Genomic DNA, 14641 nt, shown 5'->3' on the forward strand with positions numbered 1-14641 from the left:
TTTGCATCTGCTGTACGCAATTTCGATTTGCCGAGTTTCTTCATTGCACACTTGTATTTCTTTATGTGTTGAACTATACCACTGTTCTATTATAGTTTATCCTAGTATAATTTACCTGTCATGTACATATTTCTGAATATTGTCTAAATAGTAAATACAACGTGGCGTCATCTGTTGAACAGCACCACGAACAGACATTCATAAAAAAAATTCATATTTTGGATATTTATGATTCAGACAGTTAGAAAAATAACTGTGGTATTTGCAACAACCATTTCTTTATAACAGAACATAGTTTTAAATAAAATACTCTCCTCACAACAAGAACACGACTTTTATTGGGAATGCACGTGAGAGTCTGATTACGTAATTTTTAAACACAGTATTGAGAAACTGGATTTTTAAAAATATATCATTATTTTTTCAGTAAACGGTACCACTTTTAATATATACAAACCGTACAGTGTATGTCAGCACAATCCGGGAACTTCTGCGCCTTGTAGCACTTCTCAGGCAAGCCTTTCTTTAAAAAAATTCTATTTTTCTTTTCTAATTTTTTTCAAATAACGTATGAATACTACGGTTATTATTAGTAACAGTGTCAGCCGCATGTAGAGCAACGTTTCTGTTGGTATAAACAATACCGGTAACTGTTTATATCAGAATAAAGTGGAACTAGTATCGTACTTTGAACTATTAAAGACAGTGCTAGCTGGTAAGTTACAGTGGACCTGGCATGGAAGAGTTTCTGGATTTATTCCCGAATGGTGAAAGGTCCGAAATATGTCCAGTAAGGCACTTTTGACAACTCGTGTATCATAAGCAGTTTCTTAATAATTAAACGAAAAGACTGCAAGCTCTCCACTTAAAATGTGTTGAAATATCTTTGTTCTAGGCATACTAACAAGTTTCTATTAGCTTATAACAAAGTCAATAGATAAAATGTGATAAATCGAGACCTAACCATTCATACATAGGAAGACCGACTCAGACCGGTTTTTAGGGTGATTATTCGGTGGGAGGTGCAGTCACCTACTGTGATCATAACTTTGTTTGTCTCTGACACGAGAATGATTGTTTAATAAAGCTTGATTTGTATGCGAAATAATTAGTAAGCGTGAGAATTCTCGTCTGCTCGTTACGTAACGCTTAACCGAAGGTATTGGGTGAGAACCAGTGTGTATGTTTAACAACTGGTGGTTTTGGTAAGCCATGACCTGTTCTATTTATCAAACGATAGCCGCTTTTGTTTGATGGATTACTCATATCTTCTCACTGCGCATGAGTCGAACTCGTCGTTTCATTTAAAATCAGACAAATAGCTCACAAGAACAGTTCAAATACGCAACAAAACAAAAATCCAATCACAGGATTGTTTGTTTGTTTGTTTTGAAATTCGCGTAAAACTACTCGAGGGCTATCTGCGCTAGCCGTCCATAACTTAGTAGTGTAAGACTAGAGGGAAGGCAGCTAGTCATCAACACCCATTGCCAACTCTTGGGCTACTCTTTTACCAACGAATAGTGGGATTGACCGTCACATTATAACGCCCCCACGACTGAAAAGGCGATCATGTTTGGTGCGACTGGGATTCGAACCCACGACCCTCGGATTACGAATCGAACGCCTTAACACGCCCAATTACAGGAAGTTAACCAACAAACGTACTTAAAACTAAGGTAATTTCCATCTTCGAAGAAATTAAAATATATTCTTAGAATTCATAAAGTTGTACAGAAACCACTAAAATAGTACATGTTGTTTCACAACCGCTAAACAAGATCTTATACCTGTTATTCGACACAGCATACACTTATTCTTCAGCTCAACTACCACGACATCAAACGACAAATACCTGAAATCATATAAAAAGTGAAAGTCACCCCATTCCAGAGATTCGCCCACACTGGCCATACGAAAACATTCATGGAAACGTTCCTGAAAAGGACAAGATAAACAGAAAATAAAATATATTACAAGCGTTAATTAAAATAACAGCTAAGGATGGAAGAAGAGGTCAAGCATGCACTTGACCTTTGCAGGTCAACACACAAGACCTAAGTTTCGATAAGTAATGATCCGAACGAAGGTGGGGAAACGAGGTTAAAACCAATGTATTGAATAAAGCAGCTCCTCCTAGTAGCGAAAATTGTAAGTATAATTTAATCACTCTCTCTCGGTGTTTGGGTAAGAAATGTTCATACCCTGGAGGGCCAGGTTATCTATGACCATTTAATCACTGCTACAATTCTAAAACATTGTTTGAACAAAAAGACGCGCATGTCAAACATGAGTAAAGGTTCACTTCTCTTCACAACCAGCTGGGCTTTTCATACATTCTACCTCACTGCTGTGACGTCTCATAGCAACTGTTTAACTTTTATGTGAATCACGTCACAAGTCAAGCCGTACCACGAAACTTACGAATTATCCAATCATGTAGTAGTTTGGAAGTGTTATTAATATGGATCGTTGTGATGGTATAGTTGTCTATACTCTATACGAACACCTAAGTTTAATTATTAAGTTACTAATTTATTACAAATTAGATTTGGATGATCGTATAGAGCCTATAGACTACCAGCCATGACAACGATTGCTACCTGATCGCCAGATCCTTTCCGTAACTATTTTTTACTATGAATTTGAAAGTTTCATTGTAATCCATGCAGTATTTAATGAAGTCTAGGATGCTTACAACTGATTGACTTGAAGGGGTAATTCAAAAGTTGTTAAAAGCTAAAAGATAATGGTATTTTCTAAAATTACTTCGAAAAAAATAGCTATATATACACTACATGGCCAAAGGTATGTGGACACCCCTTATAATTAGTGGGTTCGACTATTTCAGCCACGCCTATTGCTAACAGGTACATAAAGTCAAGCATACATCCGTGCAATCTCCATCCAATAGTTTTCTTTTTTATTCCAATATGCATTAAAAGCCATGATTTTCTTCCCAGCTACTTCCGGGCACGGTCTGGGTAGATTTTTCGGCGCCCAGGCTGTGAAAATGGGTTTTCTCGAGACACTCCCGTTCCAGCCCACACCTAAATCTCTGGAATTGGATCTCCAAATGTTGCCTGGTCCTGAAAAGAACCGTTTAAGTCAATGTTTAGTAATCGCCAGCCGTCAGGTTATTCTGGCTCACTTCCCTTATACCACCCTTGTCCAGGTCTCCCTTCTTACGTGACACTTTCATGTTCCACACCTCACTTCTTCACCTTGAATAAGTTAAAATAAAATAAAGGCATACTCCCACGTAAAGTTCTATAATCCTTCATGTGAGAGGACGAAGAGGAACCACAAGGTTCCTGACAATCCCTGTTGGGGAGAGAATTCTTCAGACTTGTTTCTCTCTAAACTAAACCCCTGCTAAACATTGGCAGTAGCATGGGTCGTACTGAAGAGCTCAGTGACTTTCAAAGTGGCACTGTTATAGGATGCCACCTTTCCAACAAGTCAGTTCGTCAGATTTCTACTCCCCTGCTAGAGCTGCCCCGGTCAACTGTAAGTGCTGTTATTGTGAAGTGGAAACGTCTGGGAGTAACAACAGCTAAGCCACTAAGCGGTAGGCCGTTCACAGTACGGGACCGCTGAGTGCTGAAGCGCGTAGCGCGTAAAAATCGTCTATCCACAGTTGCAACCCTCACTGTCAAGTTCCAAACTGCCTCTGGAAGCAACGTCAGCACAAGAACTGTTCGTTTGGAGCTCCATGAAATTGGTTTTCATGACCGAGTAGCTGCACACAAGCCTAAGATCACATTGCATAATGCCAAGCGTCAGCTAGAGTGGATTTAAAGCACGCTACTATTGGACTCTGGAGCAGTGGAAACGCGTTTTCTGGAGTGATGAATCACTCTTCACTATCTGGCAGTCTGACAGACAAATCTGGGTTTGGCAGATACCAGGAGAATGCTACCTATCTGTATGCATAGTGCCAACTGTAAAGTTTTGTGGAGGAGGAATAATGGTCTGTGGCTGTTTTTCATGGTTTGGACCCTTTAGTTCAAATGAAGGGAAATCTTAGTGTTACAGCATACAATGACATTCTAGAGAATTGTATGCTTCCACCTTTGTGGCAACAGTTTGGAGTAGACCATTTTTTTGTTTCAGCATGACAATGCCCCCGTGCACAAAGTGAGGTCCATAAAGATATGGTTTGCCGAGGTTGATGTGGAAGAACCTGACTGGCCTGCACAGAGCCCTGACCTCAACACCTTTGGGATGAATTGGAACGCCGACTGCGAGCAAGGCCTTCTCGTCCAACATCAGTGGCCGACTTTACTAAATCGCTGGAGCCATGTTCCAAAACCTAGTGAAAAGCTTTCCCAGAAGAATAGAGACTGTTTTAGCAGCAAAGCGGGGACCAACTCCATATTAATGCCCATAGTTTTGGAATGAGATGTTCAACAAGCACGTATGGGTGTGATGGTCGGGTGTCCACATACTGTTGGCAATGTAGTGTAAATATTTTAGGTAATAAAAAAAGACATCAAACTAAACTGTTGTAATTCCCCCTACCACCAACATTTCGTCATTCGTGGACATGTTCCTGAAAAGGACAAGATAAACAGAAACTAATTAGTGAAAAAAAAACACCATTTTTAAAAATGAAACTCAGCAAATCAAAAGTGCAGAAAAGTATATTTGTTTAACATGTTAAAGTAGATGGAGAGGACTAGATTTTTATTGGTTCTGCTGTACACCACCAACCTCGTTAAAGGGTCAATATAAATATTATTTCCAGACTATTTTTGATACCCATTCCGCCCCTGGCCAAAGTATTACTAATGGTGGATACAAAATGTTATGGCCCTGCATGGCCAGGTGGGTTAAGGCATGCGACTCGTAATGTTATGGCCCGGCATGGCCAGGTGGGTTAAGGCATGCGACTTGTAATGTTAAGGCCCTGGGTTCGAATCCCAGTCGCACCAAGAATACAAAAAGACAGGCTTGTCTGAATAATTCTGTGGGGAAAAAACTGTATTTTTAAGATACACCATTACAGCTATGATAAAAAATTTTACTTTGTTCACACAAAAATATAATACCAGTCAATAATGTCAAATCATTATTAGAAAGTTGTAAAACTAATATTTGTCAATGTACTCAAATAAACCACAGTAAACATATTCTATCAGGTTCCTAAATTATATATACGTGTGAATGTTTTTGTATACCGAATTCTCTCTTTATATATAATATATATAAATATATCTGTGTGGGTGTACGTCCGTGAAAAGATACCACGTTGTAAAAACTTCGCCCACCTTTGATGAAGGTAGAATTAAGTTGTACATTGTGACAAGCGTGGCACAACGCTTGTTGAGAGCACCGGAGGCACACAATGACCGATTTTTTTCTTCTGCTTCCGCTTGATAGCGTTTTATGTACATAAAGTACTAACACGTTCATGGCTATTTAAAGACAGTTTGTTTCTTTCTTTGTTTTTGGGATTTCGTGCAAAGTTTACACGAAGACTATCTGCGCTAGCTGTCCATAATTTAGCAATGTAAGACTAAATGGAAGGCAGCTAGTCATCACCACCCACCGCCAACTCTTGGGCTACTCTTTTACCAACGAATAGTGGGATTGATCGTCACATTATAACGTTCCCACGGCTAAAAAGTCATGTTTGGTGTGACGGGGATTCGAACCCGCGACCTTTGGATTATGAGTCGAGTGCCTTAACCGCCTGGTCATCCCGGGCCAATAAAGAGAGTATACATTAAGATTTGGTCCACGCATTATTTGATTTTATATGCAAGTTCGTGTATGAATAGCTAAAATATCATCGTAAACTGGACGTACGAGGTTATGGTGGGACACGTAAAATGAGTCAATTTATAGATTGAGAAATGATATTAAAAGTTTTAACGAGGTATGTGACCACATACACAGCTTAGTTTCTTCTGTTGTATATCTGTTTTATTCTCTGTATTTTTTTACCTTTCACAGCATCAGAATAAAACATCGAATATTTGCTGTCTGTTTGTTTTTGAATTTCGCGTAAAGCTACACGAAGGCTATCTGCGCTAGCCGTCCCTAATTTAGCAGTGTAAGACTATTGGGAAGGCAGCTAGTCATCATCACACACCGCCAACTCTAAGGCTACTCTTTTACCAACGAATAGTGGGATTGGCCGTCACTTTATAACACCCCAACCCCTGAAAGGTCGAGCATGTTTGGTGCGACGGGGATTCGAACCCGCGACCCTCAGATTAGGAGTCGAACGCCTTAACCCACCTGGGCATGCCGGGCCATTATTTGCTGTCAACTGAGCACGAGGGAGAAGATTGACTCTCCAAAAACGTCGCTTAAATCGTTCGTATTCGGGGAACTTCTGACAATTTGAAAGTAAAACGAGGGGAAGTTTTAATAGTAACAAGAGATCACTTATGAAACGTTGTTTCACTATTTCAAAAGGCGTGAGTGCGCCCTATAATAGGGGTCTAGATTTCAGCGCTAGTGAGCCATGTTCGAATCAGTGCGATACTCCAAAAAATTTCCAGCATTTTCCCCTCCACGTGCGTTATAAGAGTGACATTCAATCCCTAAGCGTGGAATAATGGTGTGATGTAGGTTGCTGCTGACCGTCTACCTTTCTCTAGGTGAGGGTCAAGTGTTCAAAATTAGGGACAACAGAAAATAAACTTCGTATCTTCGTCATAAATACAAGATAGAAATACAAGGTATTAATTAAATTTCTTCTGTGAGTTACCATTTTCCTTTAATAGCTTAGCATGTAAGGCAGGAAACCTATAGACAGTGTAGGAATGATAACGGAATCTACTTTATTCTCTATTAATCTGTATAAGAGCGCTTTAGTCAGTGCAACACATGTGTATATATATATATATTTATAGGAAGATTGTTATAAACGAAAACAAACCCAAACCGCCCAGCATGGCCACGTGGCTAAAGCACTCGACTCATAACCCGAAGTTCGCGAGTTCGAATCCCCATCGCACCAAACATGCTCACCCTTTCAGGGGCGGGAGCATTATAATGCGACCGTCAATCCCACTATTCGTTGGCAAAAGAGTAGCCCAAGAGTTGACGGTGGGTGATGATGACTAGCTGCCTTCCCGTTAGTCTTACACTGCTAAATTAGGAACGGCTAGCGCAGACAGCCCTCGTGTAGCTCTTTGTGTGAAAATCAGAAAAGAAAGAAAGAAAAAATAAACCCAACCAAAAATAAAATAAACACTACATCAATTGAAAGGATATCCAGGTTACCGACTATAATGTGGGATATAAAATGTACCTATATTTTGTTTTATTTTATTTTACTAAAGTGTTCAGTATTAATATTCTTTATATATATATAGATAGATACATACATTTTTTTGTTGATATTATTAAAGGCCTCCTAGTGGTACAGTGGCATGTCTGGGGACTCACACCATGAAAAACGGCTTTCAATACCCGTGTTGAGCAGAGCACAGATATCCCATTGTGTATCTTTGTGCTTAAATAAAAAACAACATTGCTGTTGAAAATAGTAAGAACATACAGCAGAAAATATCACCAGACATGGGAAAAACAATGACATAATAAAAAAAACTCAAAACTGGTAAAGCACACGTTTATGACAAACATTTTATATTCATTTGCAATGTTTGGGCAAAAGACTTTCATCAGATAGCTTAAGCTGTGTTACATAAAAGAAAAAGGCGTAGACAGAACTTTTTGAGCAGTGTAAATAGTTGAACAGGCATTTTAAAACTTGTGTTTCTATTGTATTTACAGAAAGAGTACACTGAGGCCAACTAATTTTGGACTAATAACCAAAGATATGGCAGGCAGTCAGCAGTATCCTACCACCCACCGTCCATGCTGAGGGATCTACTGTCCCTCTTATAACGCACCCACAAATGAAAGTGCGGGGAAGAGTTTATAATATCACATGTATTCGAACACGGCTCGTCAACAGCAAACTCCAGAGCTTTACCACAGTGTCAATTCGCCTAAAAAGAAAACACAAGCTAGAGATGCGTTTTCCATATTTAAAAAATTAACATTACGAAATAAGCAATTCTGTGGGCATTCAATGAAACAGCCTGAATTGTATAAGTTAATCGTTGGATTTTTTTACCTTAAAAAAGTATAAGCAGAATTACTGGTAGGGACCCGGCATGGCCAGGTGGTTAAGGCACTCGACTCGTAATCTGAAAGTAGCAGGTTCGAATCCCGTCACACCAAACATGTTCGCCCTTTCAGTCATGGGGACGTTATAATGTGACAGTCAATCCCACTATTCGTTGGTAAAGGAGTAGACCAGGAGTTGGCAGTGGGTGGTGATGACTATCTACCTTCCGTTTAGTCTTACTGCTAAATTTGGGACAGCTAGCGCAGATAGCCCTCGCGTAGCTTTGCACGAACTTAAAAACAAACAAACAAACAATTAACGGTAAGTGGTTCGTTTATATATATTATGACTATTTATGTATTTGCCAGATAATATTGACATTGTCTCCTTATATAGGGAAGGATCTAATAGGATCAGGACTCCTTTCCAATTGAAAAAAGTCGAAGAATTAGAACATTAAGTGGAAACAAAGTGGAAAATAGATATGCGAGTGATACAAATGTTATATTTAACTGTTTTATGGGATAAGTTATGCTCTTATTACTGTATGAAAAGGACGTTTGGACTGTTTATACAATAAAATGTTGAAGATGGTGGTAAAGGATTGTTCCCCCCAAAATATTATGAACAACGTAGCACCCATAACAGGTCTTTGAAGAATCTCTATATTGTGACCTACATTGCATCTATAGAATGGCATGGATAATTCCTATAGGCAGACGATAATTCTATGTTGCCAACATTATATTTATTAATATGATCTTATAGTTCATCCTCGTATGCCACCATTTTCTTTTATGTGTTGCCCCCCGCTAGTACAGCGGTATGTCTTCGGATTTATAACGCTAAAATCAGGGGTTCGATTCCCCTTGGTGGGCTCAGTAGATAGCCCGATGTGGCTTTGCTATAAGAAAACACTTTTATGTGTTGTGCAAAGTGTGGCCGAGTTCTTAACGTGCCAAACTGTGGATCTACAATTAGGTTTTTCATTTTTTTATTTTTGTCCCTTTACGAAGGGAAAAATTATGATAATTCTACGAATTTTAGGTCCGTGGGTGCATAATGAAGATGATAGTCAAATTCCAGAGTTTTGTTAGACGTCAGTTGACCAATAGTTGGCTGTGAGTGCTCTGATTAGCTAAATTATTAAGGATAGCTAACGCAACAGTCTTTTGAGTAGGTTTACGGTATTTCTAGAGATAATCTTTTTCACGTTCAGTGTATAAAGCGGGAGATTTAATTGTTCATACGAAAACACAAACACAGTAGAAAAGGCGGAAGAATCCATTATTTCATCATGAAAAATATATATATTTAAAGATGAGTAGATCTAACTCACTTTTATTTTTCTTCTACTATTGAACTATAACGTTATTACAATCATTTTAAAATCAAGCCAGGGGTTCGATTCCCATCGGTGGGCTGAGCAGATAGCCCTTTGTGGCTTTGCTATAAGAAAAACACACACACACTTAAAATCAAGCCATTTTGATTTGGATCCGTGAATTGAAACATATTTACCATTGTTTAAACGTTGTATTTTTACTTTTAATAGTTATTATTGTTTCTTCAAAAGAATTAAACAATCAATCCAGATTTGAAAATTTCAGCTACAAACTTTTAGTGCATTTTTTAAAAATAATATGAGCTGATACTGTTTACAGTCTTACCCACGAGATGACGCAACCAACGCCACGTTTGATACTGTTAAACAATTTTAAATCGGGTTTCATCTGGTGCCCTATCAATAGCCTGATCGATAGGGTTTTAGTAAAGGTACTCTTTAAAACTATTTTTTGTGTGAATTATTTTGAGTTGTCATAATTTTGTTATGATAAAGATCTTTATTTTACTAACACATTTTATTGTAAATAAAACAGATAGTCATCGTGTAGCTTTGCGCGAAATTCAAAATAACAACAAGATTTTATTCCAACCCACCTTGTTTTTATCGCTACATATCCACCGCGTTTTTCTTTTTATTTAATTTTTAATAAGTATTACATCGCCACTTGACCTACCATATCTAACATCAACCATCGAGTAAGAAATTCGTGGTGTATATGTACATCGTGTGTGAGTTTATTGAACTCGTAACTGATAGGGGGAGGAAGACTGTGGTTGAAAAAAAAACAAAAACAACCGAAAGTACTGAATGATGTTCAAGAAGGTGGATGTGGCCTAAACCTAGCGTTTCGTAAACAAAGTCCATTGGAAAACCTACGAGCGAGGCGCCTTCTGAAATCTACTTAATTTGGTATGTAAACTATTTATGAAATCTATACCAGATAAATACTGACAAACGTGATATGCTTCTGCTATTTCTCTTCAATAAATCAGAGTAACTCTGAACAACAACAACAAAAAGAAACTAATTATTCACTCCATTGTGTAACGATATTTGATTTCCACGTGTTTTGGTTAATTAAACAGCGCTGAATTAATAGAAAAAAGGCTTACTGTTAACCCGCATGTAACAGACGTCGTTTCCAAGGTGACGGCTTCCTACCAGAGGTGACCATGTGTATCAAGTTGAAAAACAAAACCAACAAAAAATATAATTGGCTACTTTCAGCCAATAGAAACTATACAGCACATATTTACCTTGCTTTTACGTACTTGTACACGTCTATATATTCTAGTTCAATATTATCTTTGTTCGAGGTATTTTTCTAGTTATGTAATTGTAATATATCAGGTTTTAACAGGTGGAAACCAATTAAAACATTCAGAACGCATGCGTGTGTGTGTTTTCGTATATGGGCTGCTGTTACTTTCTGTAGTCATGATCATGTGACCGAAAACAAAAATTATTCGGCACGTGAATAGCGAGCTCTACCGACGTTTATTTCAGCTACTGGTTTCTCTTGCCGTCATTTTCTCTAAACAAACGGCAATCAACGTGTAAGTGTCGTGAAGTATCACCCAGTTAAAACTGCGATATATGGTGCTGTTTCTTCGCTTCGTGAGCGCGCGCGACAGAGTTATGAATATTTAGCGCTATACTTTGGTGCAGCCTTTGGGTTTCGAAACTCGACTAACTGATTTCAGAAGTATTGGGTTGAGGGATAATTCGTGAGCGTTTTTTCAAGTTAACAAAATATATTCATAAATGAAACGCTTTCGCAAAATATTTCATGTCATTTGGTAGATAATTTTTTGCGCTAATAGATGGTGTGTTTGATTTTCATATGTCTTTAATTTTTGCTTTCATTTTCAGCTCATTAAATGGAATGTCAAGTGGACAAAATCGAGCATTTTCGACACCATCTGCTTTTCGCATTTAATTTCTTGCAATTTCGTTTAAAACAATGCATACTATATACCTAGGTATTACATGAAATAAAGTATCATAATAAATGTTTTGGGTGTAATGTGTTCATGCATTGAAGTATTGTATAGTCTTGCATGTAATGCTTGAATGAAATTATTTAAAAACGCTCACGAATTATTCCTCAACCTAATAATTTAAGCAGAATAATGTGATTGAGAAGTTTACTTCTTTTTGAATTTCGCGCAAAGCTACACGAGGGCTACGCGCGCTAGCCGGCCCTAATTTCGCAGTGTAAGACTAGAAGGAAGGCACCTGGTTTTCACCAACCACCGCCAACTCTTGGGCTACTCTTTTATCAACGAATAGTGGGATTGACCGTCATATTATAACGCCCCCACGGTTGAAAGGGCGAGCATGTTTGGTGTGGCGAGGATTCAAACCCGTGACCCTCGGATTACAAGTCGAGTGCCTTAACCACCTGGCCATGCCCGGCCACCTGATTTAGAAGTGATAGATTAGAGGGAAGGCAGCTAGTCAACACCCACCGTCAACTCTTGGGCTACTCTTTTACCAACGAATAGTGAGATTGGTTGTCACGTTATAACGCCCCATGGCAGAAAGGGCGAGCGAGTTTGGTGCGACAGGGATTCGAATCTGCGACCCTCAGATTACAATTCGAGTGTGTTAACCATCTGGCCCTGATTAGCCATCTGGTTCAAATCCCACTAATGGAAATGTGAGACAAATGACCTTCATTGTTGTTGGTCACTCATTTTAATCATTTTTTTTATTATTCTCTCTCTCTCCGGGGGTGGGGAATATTGCAATCGAGGACGTGTGCGTGTGTCTGTCTGTCAGTCAGTGTCTCCACGCACGTATCTCGAAAATTAACAGATCGACGAACACGAAAATTTTACACAAGATAACAAGTTGGTATGGGACTGTACTTCCCAAATTTTGTCTGGTTCCAAATCCATATTCTGGATCACTTTGAAACTTTTTTTTTTGGTAATGGGGAAAAAGAACATCTGCAGTTTTGGGCTAATAACCCCTTATAGTGAGATCACATTTGTACAAATTTCTTGGACACATTAAGGTTTAGACTCCTTATGACAAACTACAAAAGATGAACCGGATTGTTGACCATTCTGGATTTGAGAAGGATTTTGTGAATCTGCGAAGGTGAAAGTTGATATGTAAACAGTCTTTCTGGCTGCTCTTGTTCCAATGAACATCGACTTTGATTTAAAATCCTTTTAGATAGAGACCTACTGCATAAGAGGTTCTTTTGAATTGTTATTTTCCACTCCTTTTACCGGAATCCCCAGTTAATAGCAATTTTTGCGCCCCCCCCCGCCGTTTTAATACTAAATAATATCAATACATTATTTTATTTGCCGCCTTTCTTAGCTATAGGCCAATAATTTACAATATTTAATTTTTATATATCACCTGGCTGCTTGATATAAATGTGTGTGCTAAAATTATATAATGTCCCTTCAGATGGCAGCACCTCTCTTTCTATAGTCCTCGAATAACTACTGCGTATGTATGTACAATTGTACATCTGGGCGTTGAGTCTACTGAGAGTTACTATAAAGTAAAAGTGGTCCAACGATAATGTCTACGAACTTACAACGCTAAAGACTGGTTTTTTAATACCCTTGTTGGGTACAGCACCCGTGTGTTGTTTTGTGTTAACTACAAATAATAAATGATAATTATTTTGGGGGCGTAGCTAGGCGCAAATTGTAATTACGCACTGGAGAATATATGGGGTCCAGGACTTTCACACTCCGTGAAAGTTTTGAAACTTAACACTGAAGTAACGCATTCTAGTGGCCTATAAAAGATCAACCATACAGGTGACAAAGTATTGATCATTGGCGTTTGTTTTTCTAAATTCTGTTGAGCAAAATTATTGATTTTAGATTTTATATTGTAAAAAAATTCGTACCTTGAATTTTCAGTATTACACATGTCTCTGTTTTTTTGTCAACGCCTTCCAATGATGATTTGTTTGCAAAGAACGTTACTGTTTTATTTTTAACTTAATATTTTTACTCGACGTAAAACTTGTACAGGTCAAAATATTGTAGGTTATATAGTTGATAGGACCTTGAAAAAGTTGACTTATCATTCCAGTTTACACTTACAATGTTCGCTTTTGTGATTGTATGAAAAATAAATATAGAAAGTTACAGAGCATGCGCACATAGAGCGTGTTGTGGCGTTCCACTAACCTGCCTCGTATTTCCATTCGCCAAACATAATTATGGCTCAGAACGGTTTTTGCAGCATCAGGAACGTATAGCGTCTAAGTGTACATAGAGTTTCGGATTTGTAGCTGTTGTCGCATCCAATTAAAATAAGTATCGTAAGTTTAAATATATCACGTGCCAGCGAAGAAAACTTCCGTAACTTATGTCAAGACAACTAATAAGTTAAGCAAACTTAAGACCTATTCGTATCAAATCTGATAAACTTAGCGCTTGTGTCGCACATAACATTATGAAAAATGTTAAACCGTCCTCTTTCCGCTAACGTAGATTGTTCTTAAATATTAGCGAATTGTTAGTTAAACGTTTACTGTTTTGACCACTAATATGAATGGACAGTTTCTTACGTTTTTACGCCGTAGCTTTTCCTTTTCAAGGTGAGTAGAAAATTTGCATATTTTGAGATTAATTATTGTAGTTTACAGTAAACGAATATATATTCACATGACTTATGTGTTATAATTTTATAGACGTACAGGATAACATTGTATCATTCGTTTTTATTACTATTTTTATGCATTAGGTGATTTAATAATTATTTATATATATTTTAAATTAAATCTCTTTATTTTATATGGCACTTAAGACTTATAGTTTACGTTTATTACTGACAGCATTTATTACGTGATGGCCGTGGTTGGGATTTTCTAAACAATATTTGTATAATTACTCTTGTTATATAGAAGGAACAGATGGCGCTTGTGCTTTTGGGCCATAAACTAAAGCACCAGTAACCAAACAATTATATAAATATGCTCTCTTCAAAGTGATCAAGTTATTTGCTTTTGTTTCGTATAAGGGCTGTTGACCTTAGAAGGTAAAGGTTATCAAACCGAGTTTGAAGTCATTCAAAATAGATACGTAACAACCGAAGGAGTATATAATTTACAATTGATTTTTAAACATAAATATGGTAGTGGTAAGTACAAAAAACATTTTTTCCATTTTCAGACGTATTATTTTTCGTTATTCCAAAATTACCTCTACTGAAAT

General features: G+C 37.8%; 1 protein-coding gene across 4 annotated transcripts in view; it reads left to right on the forward strand.

Moving 5' to 3' along the window:
- LOC143228868 (ecotropic viral integration site 5 ortholog-like) overlaps positions 1–14641 on the forward strand; it is a 70009-nt gene that overhangs the window by 7289 nt on the left and 48079 nt on the right. The window contains exon 1 of one of the 4 annotated variants that reach the window (XM_076460275.1): positions 13615–14025. The exons of 1 other annotated variant lie outside the window; for it this stretch is intronic. In XM_076460275.1, the coding sequence (XP_076316390.1) occupies positions 13976–14025 (50 nt within the window). In that variant the 5' untranslated portion in view covers positions 13615–13975. Of the gene's footprint in view, positions 1–13614; positions 14026–14546; positions 14568–14641 lie in introns of those variants that run through there. 2 more of the 4 variants (XM_076460272.1, XM_076460278.1) reach the window with 2 other exon arrangements.

The sequence above is a fragment of the Tachypleus tridentatus genome, chromosome 10 (assembly GCF_004210375.1).
Source record: "Tachypleus tridentatus isolate NWPU-2018 chromosome 10, ASM421037v1, whole genome shotgun sequence".
NCBI lineage: Eukaryota > Metazoa > Arthropoda > Merostomata > Xiphosura > Limulidae > Tachypleus > Tachypleus tridentatus.